The 18548-nt window shown below is 44.5% G+C and overlaps 2 protein-coding genes across 3 annotated transcripts in view; one reads left to right on the forward strand and one right to left on the reverse strand.

Moving 5' to 3' along the window:
• Positions 1 to 5351, reverse strand: part of srgap3 (SLIT-ROBO Rho GTPase activating protein 3) — a 46942-nt gene extending 41591 nt beyond the window's left edge. For both annotated transcript variants that reach the window (XM_068711944.1, XM_068711943.1), the window contains exon 1: positions 4762 to 5351. In XM_068711944.1, the coding sequence (XP_068568045.1) occupies positions 4762 to 4825 (64 nt within the window). In that variant the 5' untranslated portion in view covers positions 4826 to 5351. The remainder of the gene's footprint in view (positions 1 to 4761) is intronic.
• A 4928-nt stretch (positions 5352 to 10279) lies between these two features.
• On the forward strand, positions 10280 to 17544 carry thumpd3 (THUMP domain containing 3). The gene is given in 12 exon segments (XM_068711687.1): positions 10280 to 10325; positions 10744 to 11086; positions 11198 to 11275; positions 11351 to 11797; positions 12226 to 12356; positions 13969 to 14038; positions 14169 to 14284; positions 14405 to 14509; positions 15843 to 15966; positions 17088 to 17123; positions 17125 to 17145; positions 17147 to 17544. Coding segments are annotated over 11 exon segments (1572 nt in total). The 5' UTR covers positions 10280 to 10325; positions 10744 to 10840; the 3' UTR covers positions 17345 to 17544.
• Positions 17545 to 18548: the final 1004 nt, after the last annotated feature.

Consider the following 18548-nt stretch of genomic DNA (forward strand, 5'->3'; position numbering starts at 1 on the left):
TCGGCTAACTTAGTTTAGCATAAAGACTGGAAGAGAGGAAAAAAAAAAACTAGCGAGAACTGGATTAAATCGAGCAGCAATTAAGTTAATTACATTAAGGCTTAAGTGTATGCATAATGAGGGCGTGGCTGCTTTGAGTGACAGGTGGGTGCCGTCTCAAGTCGTTCGCCGCTAGATGTTTCCTCTGCTGCATCACCCACATAGATCCACATAGACCCACATAGATCCACATAGACCACATAGACCCACATAGATCCACATAGACAACATAGACCCACATAGACGACATAGACGACATAGACGACATAGACCCACATAGACAACATAGACCCACATAGACAACATAGACCCACATAGACGACACAGACCCACATAGATCCACATAGACGACATAGACCCACATAGACCCACATAGACGACATAGACCCACATAGACCCACATAGACGACATAGACCCACATAGACGACATAGACCCACATAGACGACATAGACGACATAGATCCACATAGACGACATAGACCCACATAGACGACATAGACCCACATAGACCCACATAGATCCACACAGACCCACATAGACTCACATAGACCCACATAGACGACATAGACCCACATAGACCCACATAGACGACATAGACCCACACAGACCCACACAGATCCACATAGACGACATAGACCCACATAGACCCACATAGACGACATAGACCCACATAGACGACATAGACCCACACAGACCCACACAGACCCACACAGATCCACATAGACGACATAGACCCACATAGACCCACACAGACTGTAGCGATGGCCGGAGCCACGAGCTTCACAACGATGACTATGTCCATATTAAATACAGTCTGTGAATTAAACGAGATGTGTGAATTAGTGACCTTCAGAGATGCTGGTAGGCCCAGGGACAGGCTACCGGTTTCCTTCTCTATTCAGTCTTTATGCTAAGCTAACTGGCTGTTTGGAGGTAGCATCGTAGTTATATCTCACACACACACACGAGAGCAGAATCAATCTTCTACTCTTAACTCTTGATGAGAGAGTGAATAAGCATATTTTCCCTGAAATGTCACACTTTTCCATTAACTTCACTTCAGCGTCTATTTATAGAATGACACCATCTTAACTCAGCAGAGCTATCTGAGCTGCCCGTTTGTTCGATTAGTCACTTCCACAGCACACAAAAAAACAAAATCTATTGGACCAAAGAATAAACAAGCTGCCCCACTAAAGATGATTATGTCTCAATAGCGAGTAGATGTTTGTGTTTTTCTTCTTTGTAAATGTTCTCTCAGTCAGCAGCAGGTTTGCCAAACAAGCTGCCGGTGAGTCAATGTGACCCGTTTCTCTCCGCCAGCTTCATGTGGCCCAGCAGGATGTTGACAGCTAACTGACCAGATCCCACCGCGACGACAACGAGCTCTGATCTTGACAAAACGCGACGGACACATTTTGACTTTATCTCCCTCGGCAGAGCCGCCTGGAGCAGCAACGAACACGCAGACGACACAACTCTCATCAGCATTGCACCGCACTGACTCACCTCTTCAGGTCATTACTGGGATCAGTCGATCAGACAAGACAGTTTCATTTTCATACAAGGTGTGAGTGACTAGGCACCGTACATCCAGCAAGCTCACGATTTAACACGTACAGCTGCAAAGAACGTAACAGGATATCAGAAATCATTTTAAATAAAAAAAAAGGTGTGCGTGATTACGTTCTATCTATGACTGCACAAAAGACACTTTGGTTTGCATTGGGGGGGAAAAAGACACGCAGAGCCTTTGACATACAGTCCTGTTGGAAATGAATCAAAGAAACCTGAACCCAGAGGTGAAAAAAAACAAACCCTGCTTCCTTTTCAGTATCACCTCAAGTGTGTGTGTGTGTGTGTGTGTGTGTGTGTGTGTGTGTGTGTGTGTGTGTGTGTGTGTGTGTGTGTGTGTGTGTGGACATTAATGAGTACATCTGGAGGACACTGAACAATTTCCAAGAGGGAGAAATAAGTGAAAGCAAATGAAGCCTTGTTTGAATTCCATCACATTAAAGCGGATCCTCCTCTGAAACACAATGTGCCGTCGTTCTGTACGGCCCGTCTTTGTGCGTGGGGGGGGGGGGGGGGTGTATCGACGTCAGTGCGGGTATATGTGACCGTCGTGGTTGTGTCTGAGTTAGACAATAGTTGCATCTAGGAAAAGAGACTGCTATCAAACTAAGACCAACTAGTTAAAGAGCTGAAGAAGATGAGATTGGGGTGAAAACCTGTGCTGAACAGGCAACCTGCTGTCTCTAGAGTCAAAGTACAGTATAGATGTAAACACAAGGCCAGTTTAATCAAACAGATGTCTTGACTGTGTCATTTAAGTCTTCAGGTTTTGGTTTCAAAGCTTCTTCTCGTGTTCATATAACTGTCTCTCTCATCCTCCATCATCCTCCCCTTTCTACGTTAAGCCAGCTAGTTAACCTCTAAATCACCGGACTTTTAAAAGCATCCACTTTCACATCACAACGACCCGATGGTTCGGTTCATCCTCGTCCTACGGATGTGGAAGTTTACACTTGCAGCTACACGTTTCAGTCTCAGAACCTGGAGCGTAAACGTCAAACAGCTGCTGATGGCTGGAGCAGCACTTCACAAGCTGCCTCTTAAACACGGCAAAACAGGAGGAGGAGGAGGAGGAGAGAGAAAGAGAGAGCTGTTGTCCAGCAAAACACACAACAGTGAGCTCCAGAACAGAGTTCAAGCCTCTCTCTCTCTCTCTCTCTCTCTCTCTCTCTATTGACATGCTAATGGAGGGTCTGCCGGCTGAGCAGCTTGAGTAAAGTGAACGCACCACCTCCGAAGGTTCTTCAGAGACCCTGGCTTTTGGGAGCAAGCCTCAAGGGTTGTCAACAATGCATTAAAGACCGTGGGTTAAGATTTTTAGCAGAGTGGTTTCTTGCACCGCAACAGAGGAAGTAAATTCTATACTAGAACACTCGCAGCCAGTATATGTAAGGAAACAATATTTCACCACAGACGAAGTATTGGCAGCATTCTCCTTTGTTGTAACCAAGTGATTTTTTTGTTTTTTTTCCTATTAGACCTCATACATAATAAAAAGGAACCCTGTGATCTTGTTATGGACCAATCAATGACACACTGATGATTTGGCCCCTTCTGCTATGTACACATTAACCATAAAGCAATAACTCAGAACAAGACAGGTGCAATTTCCAATCTGAATTTCATTACGCTTCGCTCGCTGCACCGCCTGCTTCGATTCACAACGTTGCCATTGTTGCGAGGGGTTGCGGATGTCGGGAGCAGAGCCCTCCGTGTCTCGTAGGCAATGCAACGCACCAGCTGTGAATGAGAAACAAGCAGCGTTCTCCATAAATTAACATTTCACTTCGTACCCCCACACAGTTCAAGGGCCCCCGTCTAATGCAAAAGAGGAAGCACACGGGGCCCGGCTCCATGAAACAAGAGCAATTCTCCAGTGGCTCAGTGAGATCTAAGATGAATAATTGATGTCTGAATTACCCACAAATAAAAAAAAAAAAAAATGGCCTGGAGTAAAAGTCGAGAGCAGCAGAAACAAGACCATTTTCTGAATGACCAGCGCACGCAAGAGAGACAGAACTGAGGTTACGGAGGCACAGACAAGGACTACAAACACCAAGAAGAATTTGAATCCTGCAAAATTCAACGGCTCACGCATCCAAAAAGGTCTGGACTTGTGTACAAGACTTCAGGGGATGATCAGCTGAAGCCCCTGAGGCGTAACATTAGTAAAAACCACTGAGAGCGAGAGTGCCAGTAATGGGTCCAGGGCCTTGAAACTGAACCCCAGCTCCACTTAGGGAACCGTCTGCCCATAACCAGTCTACTCTGCTTGTATGTGCAGTACGCCTCCGTCATTTTTAACACCACACAGCAGAATAAACTGTCACTTTAAGTGGTTGTTAATTTGGGCGGCCGGATTCTAAAATAGTAAGTGAGATCATACCACGGGTGAAGTTACTTTGGAGTATGGAAAAGGATTTTTTAAAAATAGATTACATTAAGCCAGAGAGCGTCAAAGAGTCAAACTGACTCTGAATCAGAGGCAGGAGGTGAGCATTGAGTGATCAGCTCTGTGGCTCGATGCTGAAGCCACCTTGACATTATAAGACCCTGAATATGTATTTATCAACACCTTGAATGCATCGATAAGACATATCTCACCACAGTAAAACCAAACGCAGGCATCCGCAATGTGAAAGAATGAGGCGCAATAACACAGCCGGTCCTCCATCCTGCATTGATTTCAACACAGGGATCATTTTACCCAGCAGTGAAGCTGCACGATCCCGACCACATTATGACAAATCATAATTCAGCACGCAGAACACCCCCCCCCCCCCCCTCTGGTTGTTGATGAATTCATCAAAGAAACCTTTGCACACGAGAGAGAGAGGAACATAGAACCGAGGTTCTCACTCTGATGCTCTGTCATTGGATTGACTGTCACGGTTTACCTGACATGAGGGTGTGTGTGTGTGTGTGTGTGTGTGTGGGGGGGGGGGGGGCTGTCAGTGCTCTCTGTTTGAACACCATATACAGTCAAATCTATATAGAGCTAGATATGATACACGAATAAAAAGAGCAGCACAAACATGGAGGGGGATATTCAGGCTCTTGTTCCGCGGACAATGCACGCAGAGCGGACACACACACACACACACACACACACACACAGACACACACACGTCACATTCGCACCGCACCTTTCACTTGGGTCTCATAGTCCGCTATGATCTCCTTGTCCTTCTTGAATTTCGTAGATGACATCGTTCCTCGGGCTTTTAGGGTGATACCCCGGCAGGTCGTGGACTAGTCTTGGGTCTTTATAGGTGATGATCCCGGTTTCTTGCAACGTAGCAGCGCCTTCCTCCTTTTTCGCTCTCTAGTGGCCGTGCATTAAAGAGAACAAAAGCTGCAGAAATAACGCACGAGCAGCAGTCAAATGTTGCATTCTTCTTCTCTTTTTTTCTGCTCGGTTTTCCTCTCCTCTTCCTCTTCCTCCTCCTCCTCCTCCTCCTCCTCCTCCTGCTCCTGCTCCTGTCGCTGGTACCAGGCAACTCAGACGCTTCAGCAGGGAAAACCCAAAATACTCAAGCGAGCTCAGAACCGTAATAAGACCATGATGAAGAGAGCGGAGCGGCGCTTGACGGTTCCCAAGCGGGTCAAGTCCCTGTTGTGGCTTTACTGTGCCCAAAAAATGAGCAGACATGCGTAAGAGCAGCGAGTCGGGCGCGCGGCATTCGTACTCTGACAAATTGCGTTGCAGGGGAACAGGAATTTAAAAGATCGTCACGTGAGCCTCCTCATATTGTCAGCCACACATCCTTCCCCCCACCCACCCTCTCTCTCTCTCTCTCTCTCTCTCTCTCTCTCTCTCTCTCTCTCTCTCTCTCTCTCTCTCTCTCTCTCTCTCTCTCTCTCACACACGTACACACACACACACACACACACACACACACACACACACACACACACAGCAGAGACTCTGTGAAGTGAGAGGCCCGGTGGGGTGTAATCATGAAGGCACTGCTGCTGTGGTAACCGTAAATGCAGACGAACCATTGTCCTGCGCACCACCCTCCTTTGTTGCAAACAGGTGTGTCGTCATGCCCTCGTTTGTAACCATTGATTACTCCACCTGTTCCTCACGGTCGGCAGAGGTGAGGCTGATAATTAAAAGATGGATGTGATGCCAAGAATGTCAGTGGCTGAACTTACACGCATGTTAAAAAGTCACCTGCAACCTGTTCCGAAATCGAAACGTGAAATATGGCTGAACAGAACCAAGAATAGAAAGCATCATAATATTCTTAATATGTTGAAAGGAAAGGAAACAAAAAGTTCCATGTTTGTGTTTCAATGACTTACACTCATCCCTCTGTGATGGGAGTCATGTGTTTCTTGTACAGAGAAAAAAAAGAATCTTTGAATTCATATCATGAAGCATTGTACGGTGACAGGGACTGAGAGTGTTTCCTGGCAGATCCTGTCACTTCGCCGTGTTTTGAACAGTCCACGGAGCTCGCTTTGTTGTCTGTCACCTTATAGCTTTTCTCAGTTCAGGAGGGAACAGGCTGTCGACTCACAACGAGCTGACTCCAAACCTCTGAATCTCATTTCCATCTGCACCACACAAGGCTGCAAATGCATATTTCAAGCTGACAGGTGGGAGGACATTTTTTTTTTTTTTTTACAGATAGTAGGTCAACATTTTGCCCCATTTGGGGGGTAAAAAAAACTGATTTCGTACTACTTACGCTCATGACTAATATTAGACCTTATGGCGTATGATAAATCAATAAGCACTATACTTACTACCCACGTGTAAAACTGAATCATCATCGAAAAGAGAGGGCAAACACCTACATTCTTATCATTATTATTATTAACTTTAACTTAACAATTCAATTGTATTTGTATGGCACCTTTCAAAACAAAGTTACAAAGTGCTTTCCAATAAAAACAATGTTAAAAGATAATGTAATATGAAACATGAAGATATTTAATTGCGGAAATGAAGTGGAACACTAGAGGGTCTAATTAAACGACTACAGAGATGAGGAAGGTGTCTCCAGTGTTTCTCTCACCCAGAGAATATCCATCGACACAAATGTTGCCGTTCTCCTGTTTTCCCACCAGTGACGACTCAAGAAGTCGTGTTTGGATTCCTTGCCGGCTTTGTGATGTGAAAAAGATATTTTCCGGCCGTTGAACACGACACACACACACACACACGGAGGAAAAGACCCTGAGGAATCTAAATGGCCTCTGGCGGTGTGTGTGTGTGTGTGTGTGTGTGTGTGTGTGTGTGTGTGTGTGTGTGTGTGTGTGTGTGTTCAGAGACAGAGACAGGGTGTCTTCCTGTGTCGTGTTTCTCACTGCGTCACACTGTGTTTTGTGTCTTTGCAGTTCCTGCGGCGAGTCTAATTTGTTGTGTCTCACCTACACATCTGAGGAGAGGCAGCCCTCAGAGAGCAGACTCATCCGCCGTGACAGAGAGGCCTGCCGGAGGGCCGGAGCGACGGCAGGGTGGATTCTGCTTTTGTTTGTGTTCACCACAGAGGAGTCAGCGGGGGTAACCTTTCCGCGGCCCCTTCATCCCTCCCACCGTGCCTCTGCTCCTCACCCCTACACCTCTTTCATCAGGCGTCTCGGGGGGGGGGGGGGGGGGGGAGCCTGGGAAACTGTGACTTCACTGGGTTTTTTTTGGGGCACAAAGATCCATTGTGAGATCCTTTTTACTATTTCTTTCTATAGAACAAGAGTGGGAACTCTGAGATACAGTCTGGGCCTGAATGCTGTGAAAGATGATCGCTTCTATGTGTTGAGGCATACGCATTGTTTTTGGCTGCTAAACAATGTCTCAGTGAATCTGCAAATGCGTAGAGACAATTGTTTTTATTTCTAACCCTAACCCAACAAATGGAACAAATGGAATGTTTCTAATAATAATGAACTTCAGTATATGTTTTACTTTATAAATCCACACTTCACATTTTTGGAAAAGAAGACAGCAGGTAAGCCTTCAGGGCTGCTTCTTCCTAATATTTTCCTTCTTCTTCATCCGGATGATTCTTCGTACGGACTTGAGTTGGATCTCATATCACTCATGATTGCACCTCATTGAATTTTAACGATCTTTGCACTGTGGGACTCTTGGAATAGGCAGCATGTGATGTAACAGGTTTCACTGTTATGAATCCACAGCACTGCCAGATATGCAGTGAATGATCTGCAGGAAATGTTTGAATGGATGATTTTGCTACAATAATAATACTAATAATAATAATAATAATAACATTCTATATGGATTAATTAAGCATGAGGTAAAGCATGTAGTCACCTCTGATTAAACATTATTGTTTATTACCTTCAGTTAGCTTCAGATGCACTTCCATGTGCCAGTATTTTTTTGTTTTGTTTAATCTATAAATAAAGAAGCCCCAGGAAATTTCTGGAATATAAAATGCACACTTCTGCCAAATACATTTCATGAATATTTTAGTGACAGAATTATATTTTCTCTCCAGTCAGTTGAAGGACAGAGAGGCTCTGACTTCTGTCTTTTGTTAGAGCTGATTGTAATGGAAACCGCTGACAACCTCTATCGTTTTACACCGTCATCGATCAATCGTCAAAGCGCTTATGCTGAGGGATGTCTACTTGATGTGCCATTTTCCTTCCCCGAGAAAGCACAGGCTCGTATCTCTGCTGATCGCACTTTGTCATGTAACACCACACTGAGAGAAGGAGCTGAAGATCAGTCTCACCGAGCGTCCCCCTCAAATCTGGGAGACAATCCCACAGGATATGTCCTACCTGACTGCTTTGAGGAGATCCCCTTGTTCTTGCACGTCTTTTTCTCTCCACCTCGCATGTTATTGCGGCTGAGTTACACACAACATCAAACAGGACTGTATCTGTCTGATCTTCTGTCCAAGCCTCACACCCTGGAGCTGCACTACTTTTTTCTTACTCACTGCGAGACACTTTTTGATCATTCTCTTTGCAGAGAATAAGGGAAAAAATGCGTGTCGCTAATGTGTTTAAAGAATCATTTAGTTGTCAAATGTTGTCTCACCGTACTCTGTGCAACACCGGCCATCTGTTGCGCGGGACTTTTCGTTCCCCTGACATGAACACATGCCCACTCGTCTCTCAGACTTCACACTTACTAATCAGTTGGAGAGAATGAGCTTGACCTCAAATAAACAGTTAGAAAAACAACAACACATGTTGTGCAATAAACAAGCTGTATTCTTTCTGTATTTCTGTCAGAAGAAGTCCTGCAGACAAGACATTTAGGAATGATACTTTAATCCTAATTAAATGTTTTAAACCTGACTTAACCGCAGTGAATTTAGAAAACAGGTGCAGTAAATATAATAAGAGCTGCACTTTAGTTTCTCCCAAAGGTTAATAAACTAAGTTAAAGCTCGTACTTCCGCTGCCCAGAGGTTCAATTAATCACACAAGGAAATGTGACACAGAAGAGAAGACAGTTATTCGTATCACGACTCTCTACATAACCTCCATTAATCACAAATGATAAGTCTGGAAAGCAGAGTGTGGGAGACTTTAAAAGGACTAAAGTGCCTGGCTTGGCGATGGGAGAGAGATTTATATTTTACATAAAATCAATGGCAGTGTTTTTGGCTACGCCGTCGTAAACCACTAAAGAGCCCCAGATCTAGCAGGCATATTGTTACTATGAGCAGCTAGTGTGATAGTATGTCTTTGATTCAGCTGAATACTCATTGTTGATACAAAAATATGTATGTTTAGTTTCTTAGAGACTAAGTTGAAACTGTTGTATCTCTGTCAACCTAATGTCGATACAGTGGATTACAATCACAGGTGAACAACAACAACACATAATTACTGACAGAATTGTAAGGGAAAATATTTGTATTCATCTATAATTTCTCTATTCCCTCCCACTAAATCTCCTAAGGTTGCTTTGTTGTCTTTTGTATTTCGTATCCTGTTTACTTCGTGTATTATCTCTCTTATTCTGCTTCTGTATTGTTTGTTGTTTCTGTTTAAAGTGAATGGTTTTGTTCAGTGCTCTCAAACTATGCTAAAAAATGATATCATGGCGCCCTCTGTCGACTACATTATTGGAACGCTGTACCCGGAAGTAGTGAAGCCAGTGAAAATGAATGGAAACACATGACGAAGATCAAACAAGCTGACGCAAACTACATTTCCTGTTTGGGCCTCTGGCTTTCAAAACAAAACCAAAGTTTTTAAGACGTAGAGCTATGATAGTTTTAATAATTTGCATTATAATTTAAGCACCATACCCACTTAATGAAGGTCATATAAACAATGGTGACAGTTATGAAGAAAACAAAAATCAATAACTCTAATGTCTAACTTAACTATAGCTGTAATTTGATATTTAATTGTTTTGTTTTTTGTCACGTAATTTTAAAATGAATCTAACAATTTAGACACTGAAAAATATTTAAAAATAAAATATGTATTTCACTGGACACGATTCACTGGAATAGTTTACAGATATTTAGAGAAAAAATAAAAATAAAATGTTGATGTGTGTGAATATGTTTACATAGTTTGTGCATACATTTTAATACTACTGTAAAATAGACACAGTACTCTATTTTTACACTGACCGGTCTTTAGTCTGTCGAATTACTACGTTTTTGGAGATAATTATTTTTATTTTGTAGGATTTCCGCCGGAAGTCTCGGTGTTGTCGCTGCCGGGTGAATACATCATATTGTCGCCTCGTGTTTGACAGGTTGGTCTGACTCCAGTTAGCGAGTTTAATAGAATTAACTCTTACACTGTTGTCTTCTGCTGCTACAGTTCAACCCGGGAGGGGGGGGGGCAGATCACACAAACACGCGCCGCGATGCTTAACAGAAAAAGCCGTACCTTTGGCTAACATTAGCTTGTTTTCTAGTCGTAACAACTTTTTTTAGCACCTTAAAGCTAACATTAGCCAGCTAAGTTAACCCCGGTAACGTTGCTTCTCCAGCAATAACGTTACAGGTTTATTCACTCTGGTTTAATTCAACAGTATTCTATGCTAACTTATGACTGATACTAGTACACAATATGTCTTTATAACACGTTGCTCTCTCGCATCATGTCTGGCAAAAAATATGCAGTATCAACAACAGTTTGAATATCCTCTCCCTCTATTCCCCTCCAAGGGTTGCACGTGAGCCTCTGAGCCTCTGCACCAGCTGGGTGACACGTCCTCAGGTTCTACCTCCCGAGTGTGGTGAGGTGCAGCCCACAGATACAGCAATGTCCTCCCAGGAAGGTGGGGCTGCAGAGCCAGGCCCCAACACAGTGGGACCATCCACCTGTCCCTCCACTGACAATGATGCCGTCACCGGGGACGCCATCGCTGTCACCATCGGAGCGACCGTGCCCACGGGATTTGAGCTCACTGCTGCAGAAGAGGTCAAGGAGAAAATTGGGGTCGATGCACGAATCGGCAAAGATCGCGGTCGCATCTACTTTCCGATAACCACCGACGAGCTTTTCCAGGTAGGAAAAACCTCAAATCACTGCAGGCCTTTTTTTCTTCCAAGGTGTCTCTCACTGTCAAGTTGAATTACATGCATAGAAAAGTTTTTCTTTCTGTCTTTGAATCTCTAGGTCCATCTTCTGAAGTCTGTGGACAACCTGTTTGTTGTGGTTAAGGAATATCAACTTTACCCATTCAAAGAATCAAAGGTAACTTAAAACCAGCGTTATTCTGTTATAGCTGATATGTATTGTCAGTGGGGTAAATGAACACTGTTTGTGCAGGAGGAGACGTTGATGGAGATGATGCAGCTGGCCTCCAACCTCCCCTGGACTAATGCCTTAGAGGTTTGGAAACTAAATGGCGCCCTGAAAAAGAGGAAAGGCTACCGGAAAGGAGGAAACGGCACCAAAGTGAAATCCAACAGTGATGCAACTGTGGCTGACGCTGAGCAGCGAGAGCTCCCTCAGGCGGAGTCGTCGGCTGCTGCTGCTGCTGCTGCTGCTGCCGAAAGCCAGACGAAGGCGGAGAGCGCGGCCGACGCGGAGGCCGGCGGCGCGCAGGACTCGGAGGAGGCGGAACCCGAGGCCAAAGTCATCAAGTTCCGCGTGACGTGCAACAGGGCCGGCGATAAACACAGCTTCACCTCCAACGAGGCCGCCAGGGACTTCGGCGGGGCCGTGCAGGAGTTCTTCCAGTGGAAAGCTGACATGACGAAGTTTGACGTAGAGGTAGGCGTCCGTGTTTCGGACTGGACCGGTGCAAAGCCAACGAGACTAAAACCCCGCCTGCAGCAGATGGATTTGCAGGGCATGATCTAACGTTTAGTTTGAGGAGTAACAAAAGAGAAAAACAACGACTCCGCTGAGCAACATATTCCGAGAACATGAGCTGTGAAAAGTTGAAATATGCGTCATTGTGTTTATGTGATGGAGATGATGTGCGAGCTCCTTTTTAAATGGCATGTTCAGGTAGATGATGAAATAATTAGTAAACTCTAAATTTGCTTTGTGTTCAGTTTACTAAAAACACACGAATATCAGGCTTGATCTACATCAAAATAGTGACTTTTTTGATGTATTTATAGCATGTATAAATATAAGCGTGGTTACATTGATTATTGCTTTCTGATCATGCACCGTGTGTTCCCGACCTGTAGGTGCTACTAAACATCCACAACGACGAGGTGGTGATTGGCATCGCGCTCACAGAAGAGAGTCTTCACCGGAGGAACATCAGCCACTTCGGACCCACCACTCTGCGGTCCACCTTGTGTTACGGGATGCTCAGGTAAAGTCCGCAACGCGTGTTTAATTAAGCTCCGTCTTTTTTTTTAACGTCCCCTGGGGGGGGGGGGGGGGGAGACAATACGGTTCCCGTTAAGCTTCTGTTAATACGCATGACATTTTAAATGAGGTGTAATACCAGCATTCTAATTGGCTGATGGTTTTGGTCCACTTAGCGAAAGGTTGTGTTGACACGACGACAACGTTTGAACTGTTGTCGTGACGACACTCGTGGTGACAGGCGAAGTCAACTTGGGACAGCTGCCAGTGTTACAGAAGGAGGAGGAAGAAGTTGGTGCCAGCTGCACCCACAGACTCTCAGATACAGTTACAGCAGAGCTCACCGTGTCTGCCTGCTCCCATTCACACCGGCAGACACGCGTGAAGAACATGGCGCGGACAGACAAAGACGAGGGGCACGCAAACCACGTCCTCATCGGCACGAGAGTGAATGATGCTCCACTACCTGTCTCCTAATGACTGATCAGTGAACTATGTCTTTTATGCAAAGCAAAGGAGCATTACAGTTCTACTGATGCTATTCGTTGTAGTGTTTTCGAGAGACGTTGGTGCAGCTGTGCAACAATCCCTCCGTCTCATGGTAGACGTGACTCAGTGTTTCCCCCGACTGACCGCCGTCCTACTGGCCAAGAACAACTCTTCTCTGGAGATAAAATCCAAAGACACGACTTTAGTGTTTACTTTAAGGCGTAACGACATACCGTAGACAATCGACACCGCTGCTGAGCAACATGTTTTTTTTTTTATAAAGATTAGCGCATAAATAAACAGTACGTGAGGCAAGTTAAAATGCATTTGTGTGTTTTTTTAAAAAACGCTTAATTTGTCCAAAACGATTTAGTGCGCCGAACACAAGAGTTCATTTAAAGTCCACGTCACAAGTAGACGAGAGGTTGAGAACGAGAGAATAGCCTCAATGCCTTTTTAATAATTTAATCAGGCGTCATGGAGGAGCACGTTTGTACAACAGGTACTTCATAATTAGCCCAGATACATATGAGTCATTACTTTTAATAGTCCCATGTAGAGTGGTGTATTATCCGTTTGAAGTTGAATATGCAAATCACCGTTAATAGGTCGTATACTGTCAGAGGTACATTCAGTACATGATCCAAAATAAATGATAATTGGTCATTGTTATGAAAACACCTTGCGCGCACATTCCAGATGAGTAGCAAAGAAACAACGTAATTTAGCTACTTGTTCCAATTTTAATTGGTTCTAATGAAGCGATGAATGCATTGGATACAAATAATGAGGGAGGAAAGGATTCATTTGGGTGTCATGTGACGCGTGAGATGTCATGGGGTCGTATGTTTAGCGTACTGGCAGTTTAAAAAAAACCTGTTTCTGCTGGTGAGAAGTGAGATTAGATTAGATCTGCTGTCAATGACTTTATTTCTCACTTTAGCAATAAAAGTCAGTGAAATTATGTGAAAATCAGTCTTTAAATATGGTGAGTAGAGATGTCTGTGTAACGTTCAATCTGATGATCTCGAGCAGCAGAAGTGGTGGATGCTGTATCGACATTCCAGATGGGAATAAAACCCATCATGTTGCGCTGGTGATGAACACACTCCGTTGTCTGTTGACAGGCTGTGTAAACCTCAGGCGTCGGATATAATACTTGATCCGATGTGTGGGACTGGAGCGATACCGCTGGAGGTGAGACACGCTGCGTTATTAAACCCAGAATTAGAATTCATTTCCTGAGCGAACGACAGACCAGAGAGCGTACTTGTGAATATGAAATATATATATATATATATGTGAACTGTGTGCTTTTCTTCACCAGGGGGCCATTGAATTTAACAGTTCCTTCTACCTTGCCGGTGACAACAACGACATGGCCGTTAACCGCACAGTAAATAACGTTTGTCACATCCAGAAGAGGAGGGCAGACAAAGGCAGGTGAGAGGCCGCACGGCTGGACATCTCACGAGGAGGTCCTTTTAAATAACGCAATGTCGTCATAATGGTTTTTAAAGTCCCCCCCTTTTTTTTTTGTTTTGTTTGGCTCATTTCGATCAGTGCGTCCGGATTGCCCATCGACACGGTGCAGTGGGATCTTTGCAATTTACCCATAAGGACCGGCTCCGTCGACATCATCATCACCGACATGCCCTTCGGGAAGAGGTACCATGATAACAGTACAGTACAGGACAGTACAGGACAGTACACGGCTGATCAATGTAGAAATGATGCCGAATGAGTCAGTGTTTTGAGTTCGGAGGTTCCACGGTCTAAGAGTACATCCACACTACTCCGTTTTCGTTTGGAAACCCATATGTTTTGCTCCGTTTACACTGAGCGTTCACACTACGCCGGCGTTTTGGAGCACCGTAAACGGAGGAGTTTAGAAACGATCCCGAAGCCGGATAACTTTGAAAACTCCGGGTAGCGTATCCGTGTGGAACGGACGGAAACGCATACGTTTGGAAACGATGACGTAGACACCCGGCGATCGACTACCAGGTTAATTTAACGCGGACAACTGATTACAGGCGTTGCTCACCTTGTTGTCTTTACTAGCAGCTGTTGTCCAGTTAAAGTCTGCATGTCTGCGGAGGAAACAGCTGTTATTGTAGCGATCAGTGAGAGAGAGAGAGAGAGAGAGAGAGAGAGAGAGAGAGAGAGAGAGAGAGAGAGAGAGAGAGAGAGAGAGAGAGAGAGAGAGAACATGTAATAACTCAAAATACTCCTAGGAGAAGGAGATAGGAAGTATCTAGCTGCCCAATATGTCTTAACATGTCACAACATGAGGGACAATGAGTGACACACACACACACACACTGTACGTATGTAATTAATAATCAATCTAGATGTTATATTAATGATATTGTATATTAATGTTATTGTGTATTAATATTATTGTATGTTTATTTTTGTTGATGCTTTGGCAATACTGTTTCTAAACTTTCATGCCAATAAAGCTATTGAAATTGAATTGAATTGAGAGAGAGAGAGAGAGAGAGAGAGAGAGAGAGAGAGAGAGAGAGAGAGAGAGAGAGAGAGAGAGAGAGAGAGAGAGAGAGAGACCCGCAGCGCTGTAACTAACGTTAAGTCTGAAAAAATAAAACGTATTAAACTTTCCACGAACTCTATCCGTTTGAGTTTATAGAGGAAGATTTGAGAGAAGATCTTAAGTATCAAAACACGTACTTACGATCATTAAAGACTACTTTATTACTCTGGTTGCTTAGTTACAAAACACGACAATCTACTTCCTGTTTACATCGGCGCATGCCCAGTGTACGTGAAGAGTCACGTGATATTCGTTTCTAGGCGTGCGAGTCTGGACGGAGATCACTTCGGAAACGATGGCTGAAACGCCGTGTGGACGGAGATCGTCTTCGTTTGAAAACTCCGTTTCCAAAAGAAAACGGAGTAGTGTGGATGTAGCCTAAGCCGACTCTCAGCAACTTTCACCCCAACTGTGAGTTCAAATCTTTCCCTTGTCTCCCTGAAGGATGGGCTCGAGGAAGAAGAACTGGGACCTGTACCCGTCCTGTCTGAGAGAAATGGCCCGAGTGTGCGCTCCGGGCACGGGGAAGGCCGTGTTGTTGACGCAAGACAAGAAGTGCTTTACCAAGGTAACCCGACACTCGAGCAGAGAACCGCATTTCCAGCTAAGACGTTGACGGAAACTCTTTTTTTTTTTTTTAACCACGCAAACAAGATTGCATTTCATGAGAACTTTCAAACAAGTCCCGTCCTGCCAACGACTTCCTGAGAATTGTCCTAAACTGTTGATCGCTTCATCCAAATGTTGAGTTGTTCGGATGCACGCCTGTCGCACGCCTGTCGCACGCCTGTCGCACGCAGCAAAAACGGCCTCATCCAAATACAACAACTGCTCAGCCGCCATTCGTGTTGATTAGCCGCGTGTTCTGTATACAGCAAGACGACACACAATTTAAAAACCACGTTCCACCCTAAAAACAACTCCGTTTTTCACCTCCACCCTTGTATTAGCAGTAGTTCAGCTTTCTCCATGGATGGGGGGGCGTGTCAAGACTACAACTAAGTAGCACACCGTGTGCACAAGTATGAAAACCTGTTGCCGTGAAAGTAATTCTAAGAACAATTCATTTAAACAAAGTTGCCAGTAGTGCTTACATCTTGTAAGCCTGACACAGTAGAAATGAACGGCTTTGAAGTGGCACACACACACACACACACACACACACACACACACACACACACACACACACACACACAACACACACACACTCTCACTCACTCACTCACCAAACGATGGTGTAATGTTTTTCGTCACGTCTCAGAAGTGGGGATGGGCCAAACCAGACTGTGAAGGCGCCGCTCTTAGCAAGTCCAGCGTAACGACATCATAGTCTCAAAAGGTTAAGGGTCAAACTCAAATAAAGGCTGTTTCCTTCTACCACAATCCATCAGTTCATCATTTGTAAATGCCAGCGGTTATTTACGCAGCTCCCCATCAAGTTTTAAACATCTTAAACGTGGTATTCACTTAAAAGCCTGAGTGCAGAATCAATTCACCCTCTCTAAATACCCCACCCCCCCCCCCCCCCCCCCCCCCCACCCCCTTTTCCACAGTTTTGAAGGATGCAGGTTTAACTCGGCTAAGTTCTGAGTCATGGAACAAGACTTTAACCAGTCTGTATTTGTCCGAGCTCGGAGTTCTTGTCTTTACACGTTTTTGCCCTCATGAGATTGATGTCTTGTCCCTCAGGCCGTCTCCAGGATGGGGGGGCTGTGGAGGAGGCTGCACTACTGTTTGGGTGAACGTTCGGGGGTTTACACGCTGGAGTCTACCTCCTCAAGCGGACCGTGGGCCGTGTTTGGCCAAACTCCGGAGGACGTCCATTGAATCAAGAGGGACGGCTGCTGCTCAGGGGGAGGAGAAGGGAGACAAGGAGCTCTCTTAATTCACCTCCTGCGTCTATATTTGAGGTCGTGGAGGATCGACATTATTTATATTCTCTTTAATACATTTGTTTTTTGTTCATTCAGGTTCTCTGCTCAAGCTGTTTTTGTGAATCTTTTTTTTTTTTGTATTATTTCTCATTTTGGATTAAAGTGATAAATGGCTTAACTGGAAAGAGAACAGATAGATTCATGTTCAGCAGCAGTTGCTTAGTTTGCAGTTTCTCTCTCTCTCTCTCTCTCTCTCTCTCTCTCTCTCTCTCTCTCTCCTCTCCTCTCTCTCTCTCTCTCTCTCTCTCTCTCTCTCTCGTCCTCTCTCTCTCTCTCTCTCTCTCCTCATTGCATATTGTTCTGATTTAATAAAGATTCCAACAAAATGTCAGCTGATGTAAATATTCACCACATCATACAAGTTGTCTGACAGTGATACATTTACAACAAAGAAGAGGATGGGGTACCATTATTATGCTTATTAATATTGCTATGTGTTATTATATTAGGTGAAAGACCTGTCAGCCAGCAACATCTCTAGAATTCATTCCTCCATATCTGACCTGCTGACCTGAACACACAACAGGACGGGACACGTCATGATATCCGGTATTAAGTCAAAAGGGAAGTAGAGTACTAGGGAGTGACCAGTACCGTAACAGAAACACGTGAATCAGTGCTTACGTTACCGAGTGAATCAATGCTAACGTTAGCCACCTATTTGCCGCGAGCGTGCCGCTCTGTGACCTTCTGACCTATGTCGTCACGTCACTAACCTAGCTAACAAAGAAAGCACAATTAAATATGTTTTTTCTTTATTTTTTATATCAACTCTGGAAACACAGACAAGATAATAAGACCATAGTGTGCATCCCATGTAATTCAAATTGAAAAAAAAAAAAAAAAATGGGGGGGGGGGCGGGGGGGGGGGGGGGGCGTGGGGGCCACGCGAGTCCCGCACCCCCTGCGGGGGTAATCTCTACGGGTCTGGGAGTGACAGTAACAACTTGCGGTGTACGTGCACATGTGCATGCGGGGTTATGACCTACTTCCTTTAGACCGTTCAGTAAACTATTGCCTAACCCTGAGCAACTATTACCAAACAGGGAGAGTAGATTCTACACAGTCGTTAAGGACTAATGGAAAAGAAAAGAAATAAACTGCCATGAAACTATTAAACAGAGACGGACACAGAAGGGTTTTGCGGTTAATTTGATGTATTTGAATCGGGTCTTGATAGTAAACTACAACATGGGGAGAATAATGTCATGTTTTT

This window comes from Cebidichthys violaceus, unplaced genomic scaffold (genome assembly GCF_023349555.1).
Source record: "Cebidichthys violaceus isolate CVI_PGR_0920_01 unplaced genomic scaffold, fCebVio1.0.p SCAF_17, whole genome shotgun sequence".
In the NCBI taxonomy this organism is placed as follows: domain Eukaryota; kingdom Metazoa; phylum Chordata; class Actinopteri; order Perciformes; family Stichaeidae; genus Cebidichthys; species Cebidichthys violaceus.